Source organism: Notothenia rossii (genome assembly GCF_949606895.1).
Source record: "Notothenia rossii genome assembly, chromosome: 2".
Taxonomy (NCBI): Eukaryota; Metazoa; Chordata; class Actinopteri; order Perciformes; family Nototheniidae; genus Notothenia; species Notothenia rossii.
This window is the reverse complement of record NC_136904.1, coordinates 91,225,619-91,245,350: the sequence shown is the minus strand read 5'-3', so window position 1 is coordinate 91,245,350 and position 19,732 is coordinate 91,225,619. Positions and strand designations below refer to the sequence as shown.

Below are 19,732 nucleotides of genomic sequence, written 5' to 3'. Positions count from 1 at the left end.
AAAAACATATTGTAAGATGCACATATTTACCATAATTTGTGATTTCCATGTGAAAAGTTAGGAATTCCTTGTCTCACCACACCGAGGCCTCTGACACCCTTTTATTAATCCTTTCAGTAAATGGTTTTTACTGTGTACAGGAAGTATAAGGATGCTTCTAACAAAGGGGGACAGCTAAGCACGACAGCAAAATGCGCCATACCTGGCACTGTGATATTGGGATATGGGTAAAGCTTCCCTATAATTTTCATACTTTTCATTATCCATCGACAACATTTTGGAAGTGTTTGGGAGCCCTTCAAAGTGCCTGACAGTATAAGGATATCAGCAGCTCTACTCCTGAGCTGAACACTCTGAAAGCCTGTGTCCCTTTCCTGAGTCATCTGGGGGCTGCCAGAACTTTCTTGAGGCGAACAAACAGTCAATCTCATTGGCCTTCCCAATCTCTAGCCTTTATGTCGTTTTTGTTTCAAAATAACCCTGGAACAACCAGGCCCAAAAGGCTAAATAACCTAATCCATTGTCGAGAAGCAAGTTGGCTTCATTGATCCTTTGACCATAACTCTGAGGAGCCACTGCCACAATGTAACTTATCAGCATGGCCCACTTGGTTTCAATACTTCACGAAAATGTTAATCTTTTAAGATTCTTTACACTGGAAAACCACTCTTGATGAGAAGGAAAAAGTGGCCACCATAATCAAATAAGATGATGTCAATGCCGGGAATTACGAAAAAAACAAGTTACATGGAAGTGATGAAGACTGAGATGAAGATGACTGCAGAAAACAATGTAGAGCTTAGGGATTTCAGTCTTAGCTAGAGAGAAAGTAATAGTAGGGGCAGGACAGATGAGAAGAGATGTATCAGCTGCATAACAGAGAGCTTTGCCAGAACACAGCAGCTTCTCAACACGTCTCTCTAAAGATGGAGACTCCCCAAATTGATGAACTCTGCTTTCAACAACTCTTCAACAAATCCTGCAGCAAGCCTACGCCAGCTCAGTCAGATGTCCTGCTCGCTTACATCCTGCAGTCCTTCATCGCTCTGATCACTGCAGCTCTCAACCTGCTGGTCATCATCTCTATCTCCCACTTCAGGCACAGACACACTTTCAGCTTAAGCTTATATATGTTCATGATTGGAAAGTAACAGGATTTAGCCATGCATTCCTTTTAATTAATGTTTCAGATAATAGTTGTTCTGTTTTAAATGATAACATATTCAAACCTGACGTTTTGTGACAAAATAGTTTAAGCAAGCACTGCTCAACAAATGCATGTCCATGTCTTCTTTGTGTTTTAGTGCTGTTTGTTGTTTCAAGCTATCATTGATAATTGTATTTATGGTGAAATTATTCCTTTCCAGGCAGCTCCACACCCCCACTAACCTCCTCATCCTCTCCCTGGCTGTCTCAGACTTCCTTGTGGGTCTCATTGTGATGCCTGTTGAACTCCTTTTAACAGAGGCTTGCTGGTATTTGGGTGACCTGATGTGTGCTCTGTATAATATAGTTGCTTTTATCATTACCTCTTCTACGGTTGGAAACATGGTGCTCATATCCATTGATCGTTATTTTGCTATTTGTGACCCTCTACATTACACCACCAGAGTTACTCTGAACAGAACACAAATCTGCATCTGTCTTTGTTGGATTTGCTCTGTTATCTATAATTGTCTCATTTTAAAGGACTTTCTGAGACAACCTGATTCATATAATTCTTGCCATGGAGATTGTGTAGTTGTCATTAACAATATCACAGGAGCTTTTGACCTAGTTGTTACCTTTATTGCCCCCATTACTGTTATCATAGTTCTGTATATCAGAGTGTTTGTGGTGGCTGTGTCTCAGGCTCGAGCCATGCGATCTCATGTTATAGCTGTCACTATGCAACGTGCAGTTGGTGCAACTGTTAAGAAATCTGAGATGAAAGCAGCCAGGACTCTTGGTGTTGTTGTCCTTGTGTTTCTAATATGTTTTGTTCCATATTACACTCCATCCCTGATAGGTGAGGATATTGAAACTAGTGGTTCAACCTCCATTGTACTCTGGTTGCTGGGTTTTAACTCTTGTCTGAACCCATTAATTTATGCCTTCTTATACCCCTGGTTTAGAAAATCTATCAAGCTCATTGTTTCCCTTAAGATACTTAAGTCTTACTCGTGTGATTCTAAAATACTGTAATGACGGGCTGGGGTTGAGATATATTCTAAAAAACCTCTGTTCAGATGGACATATTTGTTGCTATTGTCGCTGAGTCAGAATGCAATGTGTAATGGCTGAAGAAAGATTAGACATTATTTAATGCAGTAAAACATGTGTAACTAAAAGCTATTAAATAATTGAATACAAAATAAAACTGGAAAATATGACATTGTGTGGAAGAAGTAGTAATTTTTGACCTGTGTTGACTTCAGTTTGACCAGTATTCTGTTAATGATATGTTCAATTGTTAATTTAGTAGACAATATGCAGTACAGACTGATTGAGTATGTCGTTGGCAGAAGGTGAGTGTGCAACTTCAAACAAATAGACAGAGCTGTCGTGTGTGTGTGTGTGTGTGTGTGTGTGTGTGTGTGTGTGTGTGTGTGTGTGTGTGTGTGTGTGTGTGTGTGTGTGTGTGTGTGTGTGTGCGTGTGTGTGTGTGTGTGTGTGTGTGTGTGTGTGTGTGTGTGTGTGTGTGTGTGTGTGTGTGTGTGTGTGTGTGTGTGTGTGTGTGTGAGAGAGAGAGAGAGCAAGAGAGAGAGAAAGGAGAGAAGGTTTTACTGACACATAACAGATTTGGATCTCCAACACACTGACGATACAATATAACAAGAACAACAATAAATCTTGTTGAGTGCTCACACATATTTATTTTAGCATTGCCCATGATCATTTACATAATACTGTCTGTTGCAATAATGAGGGATTAAAATGTAGAAAAACATTCATAATATTTAGGCTGAGAATAAGAATTAAAGCTTCAATCAGCGATGATCGGGACCTCGCTAGGGCTGCTCGATTAAGGCAAAAATCATAATCACGATTATTTTGGTCAATATTGATATCACGATTATTAAATACGATTATTCATTGACTTTGAAAACATCCATTTATTGAACTTTAAAAAAAAAATCATAATAATTTGAACAGTATCTTTTTAACAGTAGATTACCCTGAACTTTAAGTATAATTCAAATGAAAAACCAATACAAATATAAATAAAATAAATTATACATATATATCTACATTTAAATAAATAATATAAAATTAATAAATATCAATAAAGAAAATCAACAAATATTTTCGGGCGCACTTCCACAACCTACGTACAGGGAAATCATACATCATTGGGGGTCACTAATACATTACCAACAACCATTATTTTAATCACAAATAATGCATGCGTCAATGTAACAAGTATTATTTACGCTAACGAGGTAAATAGGCTAAAAGAAAAACATGTTCTCCAAAAGAACTACGAATCGTATTCTCTCTTGAATGACAATATGCCTGCACTTCACCTCCAAGGTGCGCAATCAATTATTGGCAATCTATGCCTGTGAGCGTGCGGCGCGAGCCGAGATGAAGTGTTATGTGGTGTGCGTATGGTTGAACCTTTCCATATTTAAGTTTGTAGCAAGTAGAGGACTGCTTCTGCTGTGTGTGTGACGTGCAGGGGCGCCGTAAGGGGCTGAAAAGTTAGGACGATTCTAAGGGCCCGTGACTGACAGGGGCCCCAAAAATTGTAGAACATTAAGAAAAAATGTTGAAATAACCTTTCATCAATCATCAATAATTAACATTAATATAACATTATATTAATAATATACTCACTAAACTTACGATTCATTTCACTTTTTTTGTTCTAAAAGTTAATTATCCAAAGCCTCTGTATACCCCCCTCTATTTACATGTAATGGTTTGGTCCTGTCTCCAAACGCTGTGCGGCACCGCTCTTTCTAGCAGAGTGAGAGCATGTGAGGCAGGGATGCGAGTACTTACGTGTGTACGATGTCTCAACGACTAACAAAGTCAGGCTTTCAAAAAAGAAAAGAAATTGAGAGAAAGACAAGAGAGAGTGACAGTATGTCACCCAGTTTTGCTCTGATTTAGCACCACCATCAGGCCTTTTCATTTCCGTTTTGTTGTCCATTGACACTTTAATACCCGCTTATTTTGTAGTTGGTATGTATATTTAATTAGAAAATCTGCTGCTTATGGTTTTTTTTTGTGATAGCATTTTTATAAATGATAATATTGGTGTTAATGTTCACTTTATTTTAATTTAAGTGGTCATGTATATTTAAGATATATTTATTTTGATTTATGAATGTTCCATTCAAAAATGTTATTAAAAAGGCATGTACACCATAAAAGATGACTATTGAGGTCTATTGTCAGGAGTGTTAGTGTTATATCAAATAGTGAATTCTACCGCAGCAGAATGTTGCAGTAGAATTTGCAGTCTGCACAGTGTTATATGTTCACAGCTCAGTGTCAGTAAATATTGATCGCTTAGTATTGGACTACAAGATAGATGCAAGCCTGTGCAGGTAGAGTTATTTAAAGCATAAATGAGTCGGTTGGGTTCTGGAGTTCTGGTTACAGCAATTGACCTTTCGCAAAGCCACGCCCCCCCTTGGTTACTGTTGCTAGTCCGACAAGCTGAGAGCCAGATGCGTTAAACAAAGCCATAATGTAGGGTCTCCGTAACGTCGGAGTCGCCTTAACAGACTCATTTTGGAGCAATAACGCAGAAATATCCTCCAGGAGTGAAAAACCACATGAGCTGTATGTCAAATTCGACGGAATTATTATTATTATTTTGGAATAAAACAATACAATCACAAGAGGCATTAAATGTTGTAGTTTGTCTAAAGTTAACTACCGTTTCCTTGGTGGCTTTCTGCATCCACCTTGTTGTTCCTTTGTGGGGGTCGGGGTGCCCACTTGTGCAGCAGGATTAGGGAAGTCGGCAGTAGGCTTTCCATTAACAAAATGCTACAAAGATTAAAGCAAAATATAAATGAATGATTGCCTGTTGGCTTTCTTGTTGGTACTTTGACCACAGGTAGACTAATAACGGAGCTCAGCTGTTCAGACATTATTATGCATCAAGTGATATACATGGTCAAAACGACCTAGAAGCACACAGCTTACAGCTGTAGTCGTGTGACATTAGCTAACGTTAGTTAGTGAAATTAGTTAATTAAATTAGTTAGTTAATTTGTGAATGTAATCTTTGCTAGCTAGCTAGCTAGCTACGTTAGCACGTATTTACCTTGGAGCAAACGTATTTGTGTTTGTTGATATTCGCCATATTCAGCTGGGCATGGGGCCTGCCACATTTCTTTATCCACTGGCGGCATCTCTCCTCTCGGGTTTTGGGTTTAGGAAACGGGTAAAATATCACCCCCCCCCCTCTAAGCTTATGGGATATCTGCTATCCGATTTCCAAAGACCATAAGCACAACGCTTCACCATTTTCGCAATGAATTTGAACGCTAAGCTTGTCGGACTTCCACAGGGAGCCGCGCACGTGATCGAATATGATTGGACAACGGGCATTTAGGGGCGTGGCTTTGCGAAAGGTCAATTGTGCTTGGTTTGCGTGGCCTGTGCCTGGTGGTGGGGCCCAATGTGATATATTTTCATGGGGCCCAAAATCCCTGGCGGCGCCCCTGTGTGTGTGTGTGTGTGTGTGTGTGTGTGTGTGTGTGTGTGTGTGTGTGTGTGTGTGTGTGTGTGTGTGTGTGTGTGTGTGTGTGTGTGTGTGTGTGTGTGTGTGTGTGTGTTAGTTTTAAAGACCCCCATGAAGCTCAGATTATAACTCGAACCCTGGGGCAAGCAGTGCAGATCTGGTGAAATGAGGCCGAGATGGCATCGCGTAACGCTTGTCCATATATATTTTTTTTACATTTATATTTTATTAGACATTTTCAAAGACTAAAACATACAGACAAGAACATGGCTCACACACATCACAAACAGAACAGAGGACAATAACATGAAGGGTGGGGGTAGGGGGATTACAGTGTCAGTTACATTTTATGTATGTACAGTATATGGCTTTGTATCTATACAGGATTTGCTTCATAATATAGATATACTTCATTGTTTCCTCATTATTATTATTATTATTATTATTATTATTATTATTATAAAACAAAAACATTTATAATAGATAAATAAATAAATAGATAAATAGTCAAATACATAAATAAATATATATATGTATATATATATGTATATATATACAGTACACAAATGCACATATTTTATTTTCCTTTTCTTATTAATTCACCTATTCATTCATTTCACATTTAATTTCACTTCCTTCATTATTATTACCATTATTTTTCTGTTTCTTCATAGCTTATTTCTCTTTATTTCTCTTTATTTATTAATATTATTATAATTATTATATGTATTATTGGCAGCCGAGATGGGTTGAGTCCAGGAAAGCCCTTATCTTAACCCAGAGCCTGTTTTCTGGTTTAACCAAATATAACAGGGAGAAAGCAGCTTCTTCCATACTTAAGATGTTTAGGAAGTCCTCCAGCCATCTATTTAAATTAAAACAGTTGGGCTTTCTGACTCCCAGTTCATAAGAACGAGGCATTTAGTTGAAAGGCATGCTAGGGCTATACGTTTACTTGAACATTTTGATTTGATGCCATTGAGCCGGGATCCCAGCAAGCATGTAGTTGGAGTTAAGAGTATCTCTCTATGTTCAAGATCTCAGCGAGTGTATCTCCAACTACGTCCCAAAGAGATTTTACAGCCGGACAGGACCAAAGACAATGTAAAAGGGTAACCACTTCCGCACAACCATGCATGCTAGCATAGGCCCAAGAGTGTTTGGTCCATCTTTTTGAGTCTACAGGGTGTGATGTATGCTCTGTGAAGGATTTGTATCTGTATTACTCTAAACCGGACACACTTGGAGATTGATGTTGAGTTCGACCAGATTATGTCCCACTCAACTGGGGTAAGGGTGATGCCTATATCCTGCTCCCTTCTTTTCTGTGTCTGCAGATTAGTATTGGCGGTGGATGTGAGGAGAAGTTTATATATATATGAAATCATTCCTTTCTCGTTTGCAAGTCTTTTTAGGTTCATATCAAGGTGTTCATCATGACAACCTATCTTTATACCTTTTGATGTTACATTTTTAATATTTGATTGTAATTGCATAAAGGAGAGGAAGAGGGATTGATTCAGATTAAAATGGTCCAACAACACTGTGAACGGTAATATGATATTCTTTTTTTACTATTTGCCAAATGTGTTGTATGTCATGTGCTTGCATACGTATATTTAGTGGGAATTCTGATACAGCATTCCCACTATCTGTTATGCTACGATCGAAATTCTTTATTATTCCGCCGGGTTATTTTGCACCTCTTCTTCTCCCACATTCCACATTGAAGAAACTCAGTTCAAACATCAAAACGATCAGCTCGGTCGGGAATCGATGGCTATTACTTTTCTCATTCATAACTTTCATAATTCCAGAGATATATCCCATAATTCATCACATTTTTTACATGGAAGTCAATGGAGAAACTCTCCAGACTTGAACAATCTTCATGAAACTTCAACTGCTAACTGCTCCTTCATACTTTCACTCAGAGACCTCATCCCAACTTTAAAATGTTACACATCTTTCTGACATTATTCGTGTAACACAACTTTTAAATCTGATTCGTACTTTTAGAGATATTAAACATTGTTCAGACCTTGGTAAAGATGCCTTCTTCAGATTTTAGAATGCGTGATGTCACAGCTAGAGTGGAGGACAGATTTAATTTTGCCTTCATATTTTCTTTTAAACCTGCCATAATTCCCAAACCCTACATTCCTGAGACATCATTTTTCATGAGAAACGTAGGGAAACATCTCGTAGCTTGAAAAATAAAAAAAATTAAGCAAAATAATTAAACAAAATGCCTCTTGAGTGCATGAAGTGACAAAAACGTTAAACATGTCTCAATTAAACCCCATTGTAAGTTCAGCCTCATCTTTCCCCACCACAGCAGCCGCGGCGCACACCTTTACTGTAGTTAATCTGCCAAACAGGCCACATTATTAACCCGAAAGTACACAAAAAGTACACTTCCGATGCTCAAGTTCCTTGACATGCTTCACGCTTTGAAATGTCATCGATATCTGTTACGGTTCTTCAACAAAACGTTCACATGTAAGAGGTTTATCTCTCATTCAGAACAATGAAACTGCTTTCCTCTCACTTATCACCATGGAAACCTTCGATCTCTGGACAGGTCGTTAGCTCAAATATAAACACCTGTGTCATGGAACACGATGATGTCATACCTCCAACTGACATGCTCAGAGCAGCAGACTTCAGATAATGGTTAACAAAGCTCTACGTCAATTATGGGGTGTCACCAGGGCCGCCTTAATGCAAGGACTGACATGGCCTGAAGCCAAGGGGCCTACGGAGATCGGGGCCTATCATGAGGCAATCAAAAACATTTTTTTTTTTTAATTCAAATTATTATTTTTTTATTTCGGATGTTTTTTTTAAATGTTAAATAAACAAAGTCTTGGCTTTCAGAATATGAAACTTTTATTTCCAAAATCACACGATAAATACATTTTTGAAGCTTGTAAAGGGAAGAAGACAGCTCCCCTCGCCACTCTGCTGTTCTGCTGTTCCCCTCCCTCCGCTGAAATTATGAATGTAAGGCATATAGTAATCATAGATAACACGGCAGGGTCCGTTACAGTTTGTTTTCATCTGGTTTCAAATAATCAAAGTCTTGGCTTTCAGAATATTAAACTTGTTTCGGCAAATTCAGATGATAAATACAACTTTGAAGCTTGTAACGGCATAATTACAAGCGGAGAACGGAGTAACTTGACGTCACAGCAGGCATAACAACAGCCGGTGTTTCTCATGAGTGTTTTCCCCGGGAAACAAACACAATACACACAAACGCAAAAATACACGTACACACACACGTACACACGTACACACGTACACACGTACACACACACACACACACACACACACACACACACACACGCACACACACACACACACACACAGACACGCACGCGCGCACACACACACACACACACACACACACACACACACACACACACACACACACACACACACACACACACACACACACACACACACACACACACACACACACACACTCGTGAGCTTCCCCCAGACCAGTAATCCAAACGAAAATATCTTCCCTCCGTAGTATTTTGATCATTTGCTCCGCTAATCAATCAGATCGATGGGTCCCAGAGATTTTTCTCAAAAATGATGACTCCGCAACAGTCAGTGGGCACCACTTAACAGCCAATCAGAATGAGAATATGTTTCACATGTGACGTATTCAAATTGCGAGTGATTGAGTAACAGATGAAGGTTGTTTAGGAGAAAATGTCGGAGAAGAAAAAGTTTGAGAGTGGCGCTCGGAAAAGGAAATTGTTGAGGTTAAAGGAGTTTCGAGACAAGCAGCTGTTACAAAAAAAGCCGAAGCTTACAGGCTATTTTAAACCTGTAGGCCAGGATGAGGAGGAAGGACAGATGAGGTCTGTACCGAGCGGCAGCGGTGCCGGTCGCGGGGCCTCGGAGCCAAGTAGGCCGTCTGGTTCTGATAGCGATGGAGTAGCGGGAGAGGAAAAACAGACAGGAGGGACATTATCTGTTTGAGGAGATGGAGAGGACGACGAGGACTTGCTACGTGGAGGGGAGCCAACGGCAACCGGACAAATACATGAGGGAGGCCCGATACGTCACTCATCTGGAAGAGAGGACCATGCGCGCGTAGAGCAGAGTGGAGAAGTGCGATCACAGAGCCTGCCAAGGCTATAAATGACTTTGATTTGTTATTTAAATAGGGCCCAAGGCCTGATGGCAGGTTAAGGCGGGCTTGGGTGTCATCATATGCCGTTTCCATGGAAACGCATCCCTCGCCATAAAACAAGATGTCGATATAACTCCAATTGACACGGTCCGATCATCCCCCAAACTTTGCTTGTATATCACCGGTCCATGCCTCAACAGCTCTACGCCAAATCTGAGATCTCACCATAGGCTGTTGCCATGGAAACGCATCCCTCGCCATAAAACACGATGTTGGCGTGATACTTATGCAAATCGTCTAAAACAGCACCAGACTTCAGATAATGGTTAATGGTCCGGCCCTCAACAGCTCTATGTCAATTATGGGTTGCCTTCATATGCCGTTTCTGTGGAAACGCATCCCTCGCCATGAAACACGATGTCGCTGTAACTCCAATGGACACCGTCCGATCGTCCCACAAACTTCGCTTGTATATCACCGGTCCATGCCTCAACAGCTTTACGTCAAATCTGAGATCTCACCATAGGCTGTTTTCATGGAAACGCATCCCTATCCAAAAAACACGATGTTGACGTAACTGATATGAAAATGGTCAAAACACCATCAGACTTCCGATGACAGTTAATGGTCCAGCCCTCAACATGTCTATGTGCCATTAGTGAGTTTTCCTCAAAAGCTGTTGCCATGGCAACGCATCCTTCGTCATAGAACACGATATTGCTATAACTCCTATGAAAATGGTCAAACTTCATGTGCGCTAACAGTCCAGCCGTGAAGACATCTACGTGACAGGTTTGAAATTTCTTCAAATGCCGTTGCCATGGCAACACAATGCTCGCTATGAAACACGGTTTTCTCATAACTTCAGTGAAAATGCTCCAAACGGCCCAAAACTTCACAGGTTTGGTAACGATGCAGCCATCAAAACATCTAAGCATATTATGTATGGGGATTGTCCCCCAGGAGGTTTTTAGAAATACTAACATATAAACTACGCATTCTGGTACACTGAGCTTGTCAGTGTGAATTACTTTAAATTGTGGGTAAGGGTAGATTGCTCAATCTTGTTCTGATTGGCCAGAAGACTCGAAAAAACATCAGCAACGATGTTTTATTGAGAAGATGATCACTATGTGACAGAAGTTTTCAAAACCGTTTATGGTCTCCGGTACTTCCCGTCCAACGCCTAATGCATGCACAGCGTTAGAAAATTGGGCCTTCAAAATAAAAAATAAATGTCCAACTTCTTTTTTTCTTCACTTACAGATCTGCAACCCACTCGAAACGGGTCCACGACCCACTTTTGGGTCACGACCCACCAGTTGAGAACCACTGGTCTAGAGAGCCTTTAATATTGCTGGGCAAATATCCTCCATACCTGACCACCCTAGATGAGAAGGAAAAAGTGGCCACCATAATCAAATAAGATGATGTCAATGCCGGGAATTACGAAAAGAACAAGTTGCATGGAAGTGATGAAGACAGAGATGAAGATGACTGCAGAAAACAAAGTAGAGCTTAGGGATTGCAGTCTTAGCTAGAGAGAAAGTAATAGTAGGGGCAGGACAGATGAGAAGAGATGTATCAGCTGCATAACAGAGAGCTTTGCCAGAACACAGCAGCTTCTCAACACGTCTCTCTAAAGATGGAGACTCCCCAAATTGATGAACTCTGCTTTCCAGAACTCTTCAACAAATCCTGCAGGAAGCCTACGCCAGCTCAGTCAGATGTCCTGCTCGCTTACATCCTGCTGTCCTTCATCGCTCTGATCACTGCAGCTCTCAACCTGCTGGTCATCATCTCTATCTCCCACTTCAGGCACAGACACACTTTCAGCTTAAGCTTATATATGTTCATGATTGGAAAGTAACAGGATTTAGCCATGCATTCCTTTTAATTAATGTTTCAGATAATAGTTGTTCTGTTTTAAATGATAACATATTCAAACCTGACGTTTTGTGACAAAATTGTTCAAGCAAGCACTGCTCAAAAAATGCATGTCCATGTCTTCTTTGTGTTTTAGTGCTATTTGTTGTTACAAGCTATCATTGATAATTGTATTTATGGTGAAATTCTTCCTTTCCAGGCAGCTCCACACCCCCACTAACCTCCTCATCCTCTCCCTGGCTGTCTCAGACTTCCTTGTGGGCCTCATTGTGATGCCTATTGAAATCCTTTTAACAGAGGCTTGCTGGTATTTGGGTGACCTGATGTGTGCTCTGTATTATATTGTTGGTTTTATCATTACCTCTTCTACGGTTGGAAACATGGTGCTCATATCCATTGATCGTTATTTTGCTATTTGTGACCCTCTACATTACACCACCAGAGTTACTCTGAACAGAACACAAATCTGCATTAGTCTGTGTTGGATTTGCTCTGTTATCTATAATTGTCTCATTGTAAATGACTTTCTGAGACAACCTGATTCACATAATTCTTGCCATGGAGAGTGTGTAGTTGTCCTTAACAATATAACAGGAACGGTTGACTTAGTTGTTACCTTTATTGCCCCCATTACTGTTATCATAGTTCTGTATATGAGAGTGTTTGTGGTGGCTGTGTCTCAGGCTCGAGCCATGCGATCTCATGTTATCGCTGTCACTATGCAACGTGCAGTTGGTGCAACTGTTAAGAAATCTGAGATGAAAGCAGCCAGGACTCTTGGTGTTGTTGTCCTTGTGTTTCTAATATGTTTTGTTCCATATTACATTCCATCCCTTTTAGGTGAGGATATTGAACATAGTAGTTCAACCTCGCCCATTGTAGTCTGGTTGCTGTTCTTTAACTCCTGCCTGAACCCATTGATTTATGCCTCGTTATACCCCTGGTTTAGAAAATCAATCAAGCTCATTGTTTCCCTTAAGATACTTAAGTCTTACTCGTGTGATTCTAAAATACTGTAATGACGGGCTGGGCTTGAGATATATTCTAAAAAACCTCTGTTCAGATGGACATATTTGTTGCTATTGTTGTTGAGTCAGAATGCAATGTTTAATGGCTGAAGAAAGATTAGACATTATTTAATGCAGTAAAACACATGTAACTAAAAGATATTAAATAATTGAATACAAAATAAAACTGGAAAATATGACATTGTGTGGAAGAAGTAGTATTTTTTGACCTGTGTTGACTTCAGTTTGACCAGTATTCTGTTAATGATATGTTCAATTGTTAATTTAGTAGACAATATGCAGTACAGACTGATTGAGTATGTCGTTGGCAGAAGGTGAGTGTGCAACTTCAAGTGTGTGTGTGTGTGTGTGTGTGTGTGTGTGTGTGTGTGTGTGTGTGTGTGTGTGTGTATGTGTGTGTGTGTGTGTGTGTGAGAGAGAGAGAGAGCAAGAGAGAGAGAAAGGAGAGAAGGTTTTACTGACACATAACAGATTTGGATCTCCAACACACTGACGATACAATATAACAAGAACAAAAATAAATCTTGTTGAGTGCTCACACATATTTATTTTAGCATTGCCCATGATCATTTACATAATACTGTCTGTTGCAATAATGAGGGATTAAAATGTAGAAAAACATTCATAATATTTAGGCTGAGAATAAGAATTAAAGCTTCAATCAGCGATGATCGGGACCTCGCTAGGGCTGCTCGATTAAGGCAAAAATCATAATCACGATTATTTTGGTCAATATTGATATCACGATTATTAAATACGATTATTCATTGACTTTGAAAACATCCATTTATTGAACTTTAAAAAAAAAATCATAATAATTTGAACAGTATCTTTTTAACAGTTGATTACCCTGAACTTTAAGTATAATTCAACTGAAAAACCATTACAACTATAAATAAAATAAATTATACATATATATCTACATTTAAATAAATAATATAAAATTAATAAATACCAATAAAGAAAATCAACAAATATTTTCGGGCGCACTTCCACAACCTACGTACAGGGAAATCATACATCTGTGGGGGTCGCTATACATTACCAACAAACATTATTTTAATCACAAATAATGCATGCGTCAATGTAACGAGTATTATTTACGCTAACGAGGTAAATAGGCTAAAAGAAAAACATGTTTTCCAAAAGAACTACGAATCGTATTTTCTCTTGAATGACAATATGCCTGCACTTCACCTCCAAGGTGCGCAATCAATTATTGGCAATCTATGCCTGTGAGCGTGCGGCGCGAGCCGAGATGATGCGTTATGTGGTGTGCGTAGTTGAACCTTGTTTCTAGCAAGTAGAGGACTGCTTCTGCTGTGTGTGTGTGTGTGTGTGTGTGTGTGTGTGTGTGTGTGTGTGTGCGTGCGTGTGTGTGTGCGTGCGTGCGTGCGTGTGTGCGTGTGTGTGTGTGTGTGTGTGTGTGTGTGTGTGTGTGTGTGTGTGTGTGTGTGTGTGTGTGTGTGTGTGTTAGTTTTAAAGACCCCCATGAAGCTCAGATTATAACTCGAACCCTGGGGCAAGCAGTGCAGATCTGGTGAAATGAGGCCGAGATGGCATCGCGTAACGCTTGTCCATATTTTTTTTTTTTACATTTATATTTTATTAGACATTTTCAAAGACTAAAACATACGGACAAGGACATGGCTCACACACATCACAAACAGAACAGAGGACAATAACATGAAGGGTGGGGGGGTAGGGGGATTACAGTGTCAGTTACATTTTATGTATGTACAGTATATGGCTTTGTATCTATACAGGATTTGCTTCATAATATAGATATACTTCATTGTTTCCTCATTATTATTATTATTATTATTATTATTATTATTATAAAACAAAAACATTTATAATAGATAAATAAATAAATAGATAAATACTCAAATACATAAATAAATATATATATGTATATATATATGTATATATATACAGTACACAAATACACATATTTTATTTTCCTTTTCTGATTAATTCACCTATTCATTCATTTCACATTTAATTTCACTTCCTTCATTATTATTACCATTATTTTTCTTTTTCTTCATAGCTTATTTCTCTTTATTTCTCTTTATTTATTAATATTATTATAATTATTATATGTATTATTGGCAGCCGAGATGGGTTGAGTCCAGGAAAGCCCTTATCTTAACCCAGAGCCTGTTTTCTGGTTTAACCAAATATAACAGGGAGAAAGCAGCTTCTTCCATACTTAAGATGTTTAGGAAGTCCTCCAGCCATCTATTTAAATTAAAACAGTTGGGCTTTCTGACTCCCAGTTCATAAGAACGAGGCATTTAGTTGAAAGGCATGCTAGGGCTATACGTTTACTTGAACATTTTGATTTGATGCCATTGAGCCGGGATCCCAGCAAGCATGTAGTTGGAGTTAAGAGTATCTCTCTATGTTCAAGATCTCAGCGAGTGTATCTCCAACTACGTCCCAAAGAGATTTTACAGCCGGACAGGACCAAAGACAATGTAAAAGGGTAACCACTTCCGCACAACCATGCATGCTAGCATAGGCCCAAGAGTGTTTGGTCCATCTTTTTGAGTCTACAGGGTGTGATGTATGCTCTGTGAAGGATTTGTATCTGTATTACTCTAAACCGGACACACTTGGAGATTGATGTTGAGTTCGACCAGATTATGTCCCACTCAACTGGGGTAAGGGTGATGCCTATATCCTGCTCCCTTCTTTTCTGTGTCTGCAGATTAGTATTGGCGGTGGATGTGAGGAGAAGTTTATATATATATGAAATCATTCCTTTCTCGTTTGCAAGTCTTTTTAGGTTCATATCAAGGTGTTCATCATGACAACCTATCTTTATACCTTTTGATGTTACATTTTTAATATTTGATTGTAATTGCATAAAGGAGAGGAAGAGGGATTGATTCAGATTAAAATGGTCCAACAACACTGTGAACGGTAATATGATATTCTTTTTTTACTATTTGCCCAATGTGTTGTATGTCATGTGCTTGCATACGTATATTTAGTGGGAATTCTGATACAGCATTCCCACTATCTGTTATGCTACGATCGAAATTCTTTATTATTCCGCCGGGTTATTTTGCAACTCTTCTTCTCCCACATTCCACATTGAAGAAACTCAGTTCAAACATCAAAACGTTCAGCTCGGTCGGGAATCGATGGCTATTACTTTTCTCATTCATAACAGGCCACATTATTAACCCGAAAGTACACAAAAAGTACACTTCCGATGCTCAAGTTCCTTGACATGCTTCACGCTTTGAAATTTCACCGATATCTGTTACGGTTCTTCAACAAAACGTTCACATGTAAGAGGTTTATCTCTCATTCAGAACAATGAAACTGCTTTCCTCTCGCTTATCACCATGGAAACCTTCGATCTCTGGACAGGTCGTTAGCTCAAATATAAACACCTGTGTCATGGAACACGATGATGTCATAACTCCAACTGACATGCTCAGAGCAGCAGACTTCAGATAATGGTTAACAAAGCTCTACGTCAATTATGGGGTGTCACCAGGGCCGCTTTAATGCAAGGACTGACATGGCCTGAAGCCCAGGGGCCTACGGAGATCGGGGCCTATCATGAGGCAATCAAAAACATTTTTTTTTTTTTTATTCAAATTATTATTTTTTTATTTCAGATGTTTTTTTTAAATGTTAAATAAACAAAGTCTTGGCTTTCAGAATATGAAACTTTTATTTCCAAAATCACACGATAAATACATTTTTGAAGCTTGTAAAGGGAAGAAGACAGCTCCCCTCGCCACTCTGCTGTTCTGCTGTTCCCCTCCCTCCGCTGAAATTATGAATGTAAGGCATATAGTAATCATAGATAACACGGCAGGCTCCGTTACAGTTTGTTTTCATCTGGTTTCAAATAAACAAAGTCTTGGCTTTCAGAATATTAAACTTGTTTCGGCAAATTCAGATGATAAATACAACTTTGAAGCTTGTAACGGCATAATTACAAGCGGAGAACGGAGTAACTTGACGTCACAGCAGGCATAACAACAGCCGGTGTTTCTCATGAGTGTTTTCCCCGGGAAACAAACACAATACACACAAACGCAAAAATACACGTACACACACACACGTACACACACACACACACACACACACACACGCACACACACACACACACACACACACACACACGCACACACACACACGCACACACAGACACGCACGCGCACACACACACACACACACACACACACACACACACACACACACACACACACACTCGTGAGCTTCCCCCAGACCAGTAATCCAAACGAAAATATCTTCCCTCCGTAGTATTTTTATCATTTGCTCCGCTAATCAATCAGATCGATGGGTCCCAGAGATTTTTCTCAAAAATGATGACTCCGCAACAGTCAGTGGGCACCACTTAACAGCCAATCAGAATGAGAATATGTTTCACATGTGACGGATTCAAATTGCGAGTGATTGAGTAACAGATGAAGGTTGTTTAGGAGAAAATGTCGGAGAAGAAAAAGTTTGAGAGTGGCGCTCGGAAAAGGAAATTGTTGAGGGAAAAGGAGTTTCGAGACAAGCAGCTATTATAAAAAAAGCCGAAGTTTACAGGCTATTTTAAACCTGTAGGCCAGGATGAGGAGGAAGGACAGATGAGGTCTGTACCGAGCGGCAGCGGTGCCGGTCGCGGGGCCTCGGAGCCAAGTAGGCCGTCTGGTTCTGATAGCGATGGAGTAGCGGGAGAGGAAAAACAGACAGGAGGGACATTATCTGTTGGAGGAGATGGAGAGGACGACGAGGACTTGCTACGTGGAGGGGAGCCAACGGCAACCGGACAAATACATGAGGGAGGCCCGATACGTCACTCATCTGGAAGAGAGGACCAGGCGCGCGTAGAGCAGAGTGGAGAAGTGCGATCACAGAGCCTGCCAAGGCTATAAATGACTTTGATTTGTTATTTAAATAGGCCCCAGGGCCTGATGGCAGGTTAAGGCGGGCTTGGGTGTCATCATATGCCGTTTCCATGGAAACGCATCCCTCGCCATAAAACAAGATGTCGATATAACTCCAATTGACACGGTCCGATCATCCCCCAAACTTTGCTTGTATATCACCGGTCCATGCCTCAACAGCTCTACGCCAAATCTGAGATCTCACCATAGGCTGTTGCCATGGAAACGCATCCCTCGCCATAAAACACGATGTTGGCGTGATACTTATGCAAATCGTCTAAAACAGCACCAGACTTCAGATAATGGTTAATGGTCCGGCCCTCAACAGCTCTATGTCAATTATGGGTTGCCTTCATATGCCGTTTCTGTGGAAACGCATCCCTCGTCATGAAACACGATGTCGCTGTAACTCCAATGGACACCGTCCGATCGTCCCACAAACATCGCTTGTATATCACCGGTCCATGCCTCAACAGCTCTACGTCAAATCTGAGATCTCACCATAGGCTGTTTTCATGGAAACGCATCCCTCGCCAAAAAACACGATGTTGACGTAACTGATATGAAAATGGTCAAAACACCACCAGACTTCCGATGACAGTTAATGGTCCAGCCCTCAACATGTCTATGTGCCATTAGTGAGTTTTCCTCAAAAGCTGTTGCCATGGCAACGCATCCCTCGTCATAGAACACGATATTGCTATAACTCCTATGAAAATGGTCAAACTTCACGTGTGCTAACAGTCCAGCCGTGAAGACATCTACGTGACAGTTTTGACATTTCTTCAAATGCCGTTGCCATGGCAACACAATGCTCGCTATGAAACACGGTTTTCTCATAACTTCAGTGAAAATGCTCCAAACGGCCCAAAACTTCACAGGTTTGGTAACGATGCAGCCATCAAAACATCTAAGCATATTATGTATGGGGATTGTCCCCCAGGAGGTTTTTAGAAATACTAACATATAAACTACGCATTCTGGTACACTGAGCTTGTCAGTGTGAATTACTTTAAATTGTGGGTAAGGGTAGATTGCTCAATCTTGTTCTGATTGGCCAGAAGACTCGAAAAAACATCAGCAAAGATGTTTTATTGAGAAGATGATCACTATGTGACAGAAGTTTTCAAAACCGTTTATGTTCTCCGGTACTTCCCGTCCAACGCCTAATGCATGCACAGCGTTAGAAAATTGGGCCTTCAAAATAAAAAATAAATGTCCAACTTCTTTTTTTCTTCACTTACAGATCTGCGACCCACTCGAAACGGGTCCACGACCCACTTTTGGGTCACGACCCACCAGTTGAGAACCACTGGTCTAGAGAGCCTTTAATATTGCTGGGCAAATATCCTCCATACCTGACCACCCTTGATGAGAAGGAAAAAGTGGCCACCATAATCAAATAAGATGATGTCAATGCCGGGAATTACGAAAAGAACAAGTTGCATGGAAGTGATGAAGACAGAGATGAAGATGACTGCAGAAAACAAAGTAGAGCTTAGGGATTGCAGTCTTAGCTAGAGAGAAAGTAATAGTAGGGGCAGGACAGATGAGAAGAGATGTATCAGCTGCATAACAGAGAGCTTTGCCAGAACACAGCAGCTTCTCAACACGTCTCTCTAAAGATGGAGACTCCCCAAATTGATGAACTCTGCTTTCCAGAACTCTTCAACAAATCCTGCAGGAAGCCTACGCCAGCTCAGTCAGATGTCCTGCTCGCTTACATCCTGCTGTCCTTCATCGCTCTGATCACTGCAGCTCTCAACCTGCTGGTCATCATCTCTATCTCCCACTTCAGGCACAGACACACTTTCAGCTTAAGCTTATATATGTTCATGATTGGAAAGTAACAGGATTTAGCAATGCATTCCTTTTAATTAATGTTTCAGATAATAGTTGTTCTGTTTTAAATGATAACATATTCAAACCTGACGTTTTGTGACAAAATTGTTCAAGCAAGCACTGCTCAAAAAATGCATGTCCATGTCTTCTTTGTGTTTTAGTGCTATTTGTTGTTACAAGCTATCATTGATAATTGTATTTATGG

The 19,732-nt window shown here is 40.1% G+C and overlaps 3 protein-coding genes across 3 annotated transcripts in view; all 3 read left to right on the top strand.

The window, feature by feature from the left end:
• Positions 1 to 926: 926 nt before the first annotated feature.
• Positions 927 to 2,735, top strand: LOC307029755 (trace amine-associated receptor 8a-like; the record flags this gene model as incomplete). The annotated part of the gene is made up of 2 exons (XM_079665836.1): positions 927 to 1,099; positions 1,368 to 2,735. The coding sequence occupies 2 exons, from the start codon at positions 927 to 929 to the stop codon at positions 2,182 to 2,184; spliced, it is 990 nt and encodes a 329-aa protein (XP_079521962.1). The 3' UTR covers positions 2,185 to 2,735.
• Positions 2,736 to 11,487: 8,752 nt separating this feature from the next.
• On the top strand, positions 11,488 to 12,748 carry LOC307030832 (trace amine-associated receptor 8a-like; the record flags this gene model as incomplete). The annotated part of the gene is made up of 2 exons (XM_079667498.1): positions 11,488 to 11,660; positions 11,929 to 12,748. The coding sequence occupies 2 exons, from the start codon at positions 11,488 to 11,490 to the stop codon at positions 12,746 to 12,748; spliced, it is 993 nt and encodes a 330-aa protein (XP_079523624.1).
• A 6,089-nt stretch (positions 12,749 to 18,837) lies between these two features.
• LOC307030785 (trace amine-associated receptor 8a-like) overlaps positions 18,838 to 19,732 on the top strand; it is a 1,912-nt gene continuing 1,017 nt past the window's right edge. Inside the window, exon 1 of the mRNA XM_079667434.1 lies at positions 18,838 to 19,483. Within this exon, the coding sequence (XP_079523560.1) occupies positions 19,245 to 19,483 (239 nt within the window). The 5' untranslated portion in view covers positions 18,838 to 19,244. The remainder of the gene's footprint in view (positions 19,484 to 19,732) is intronic.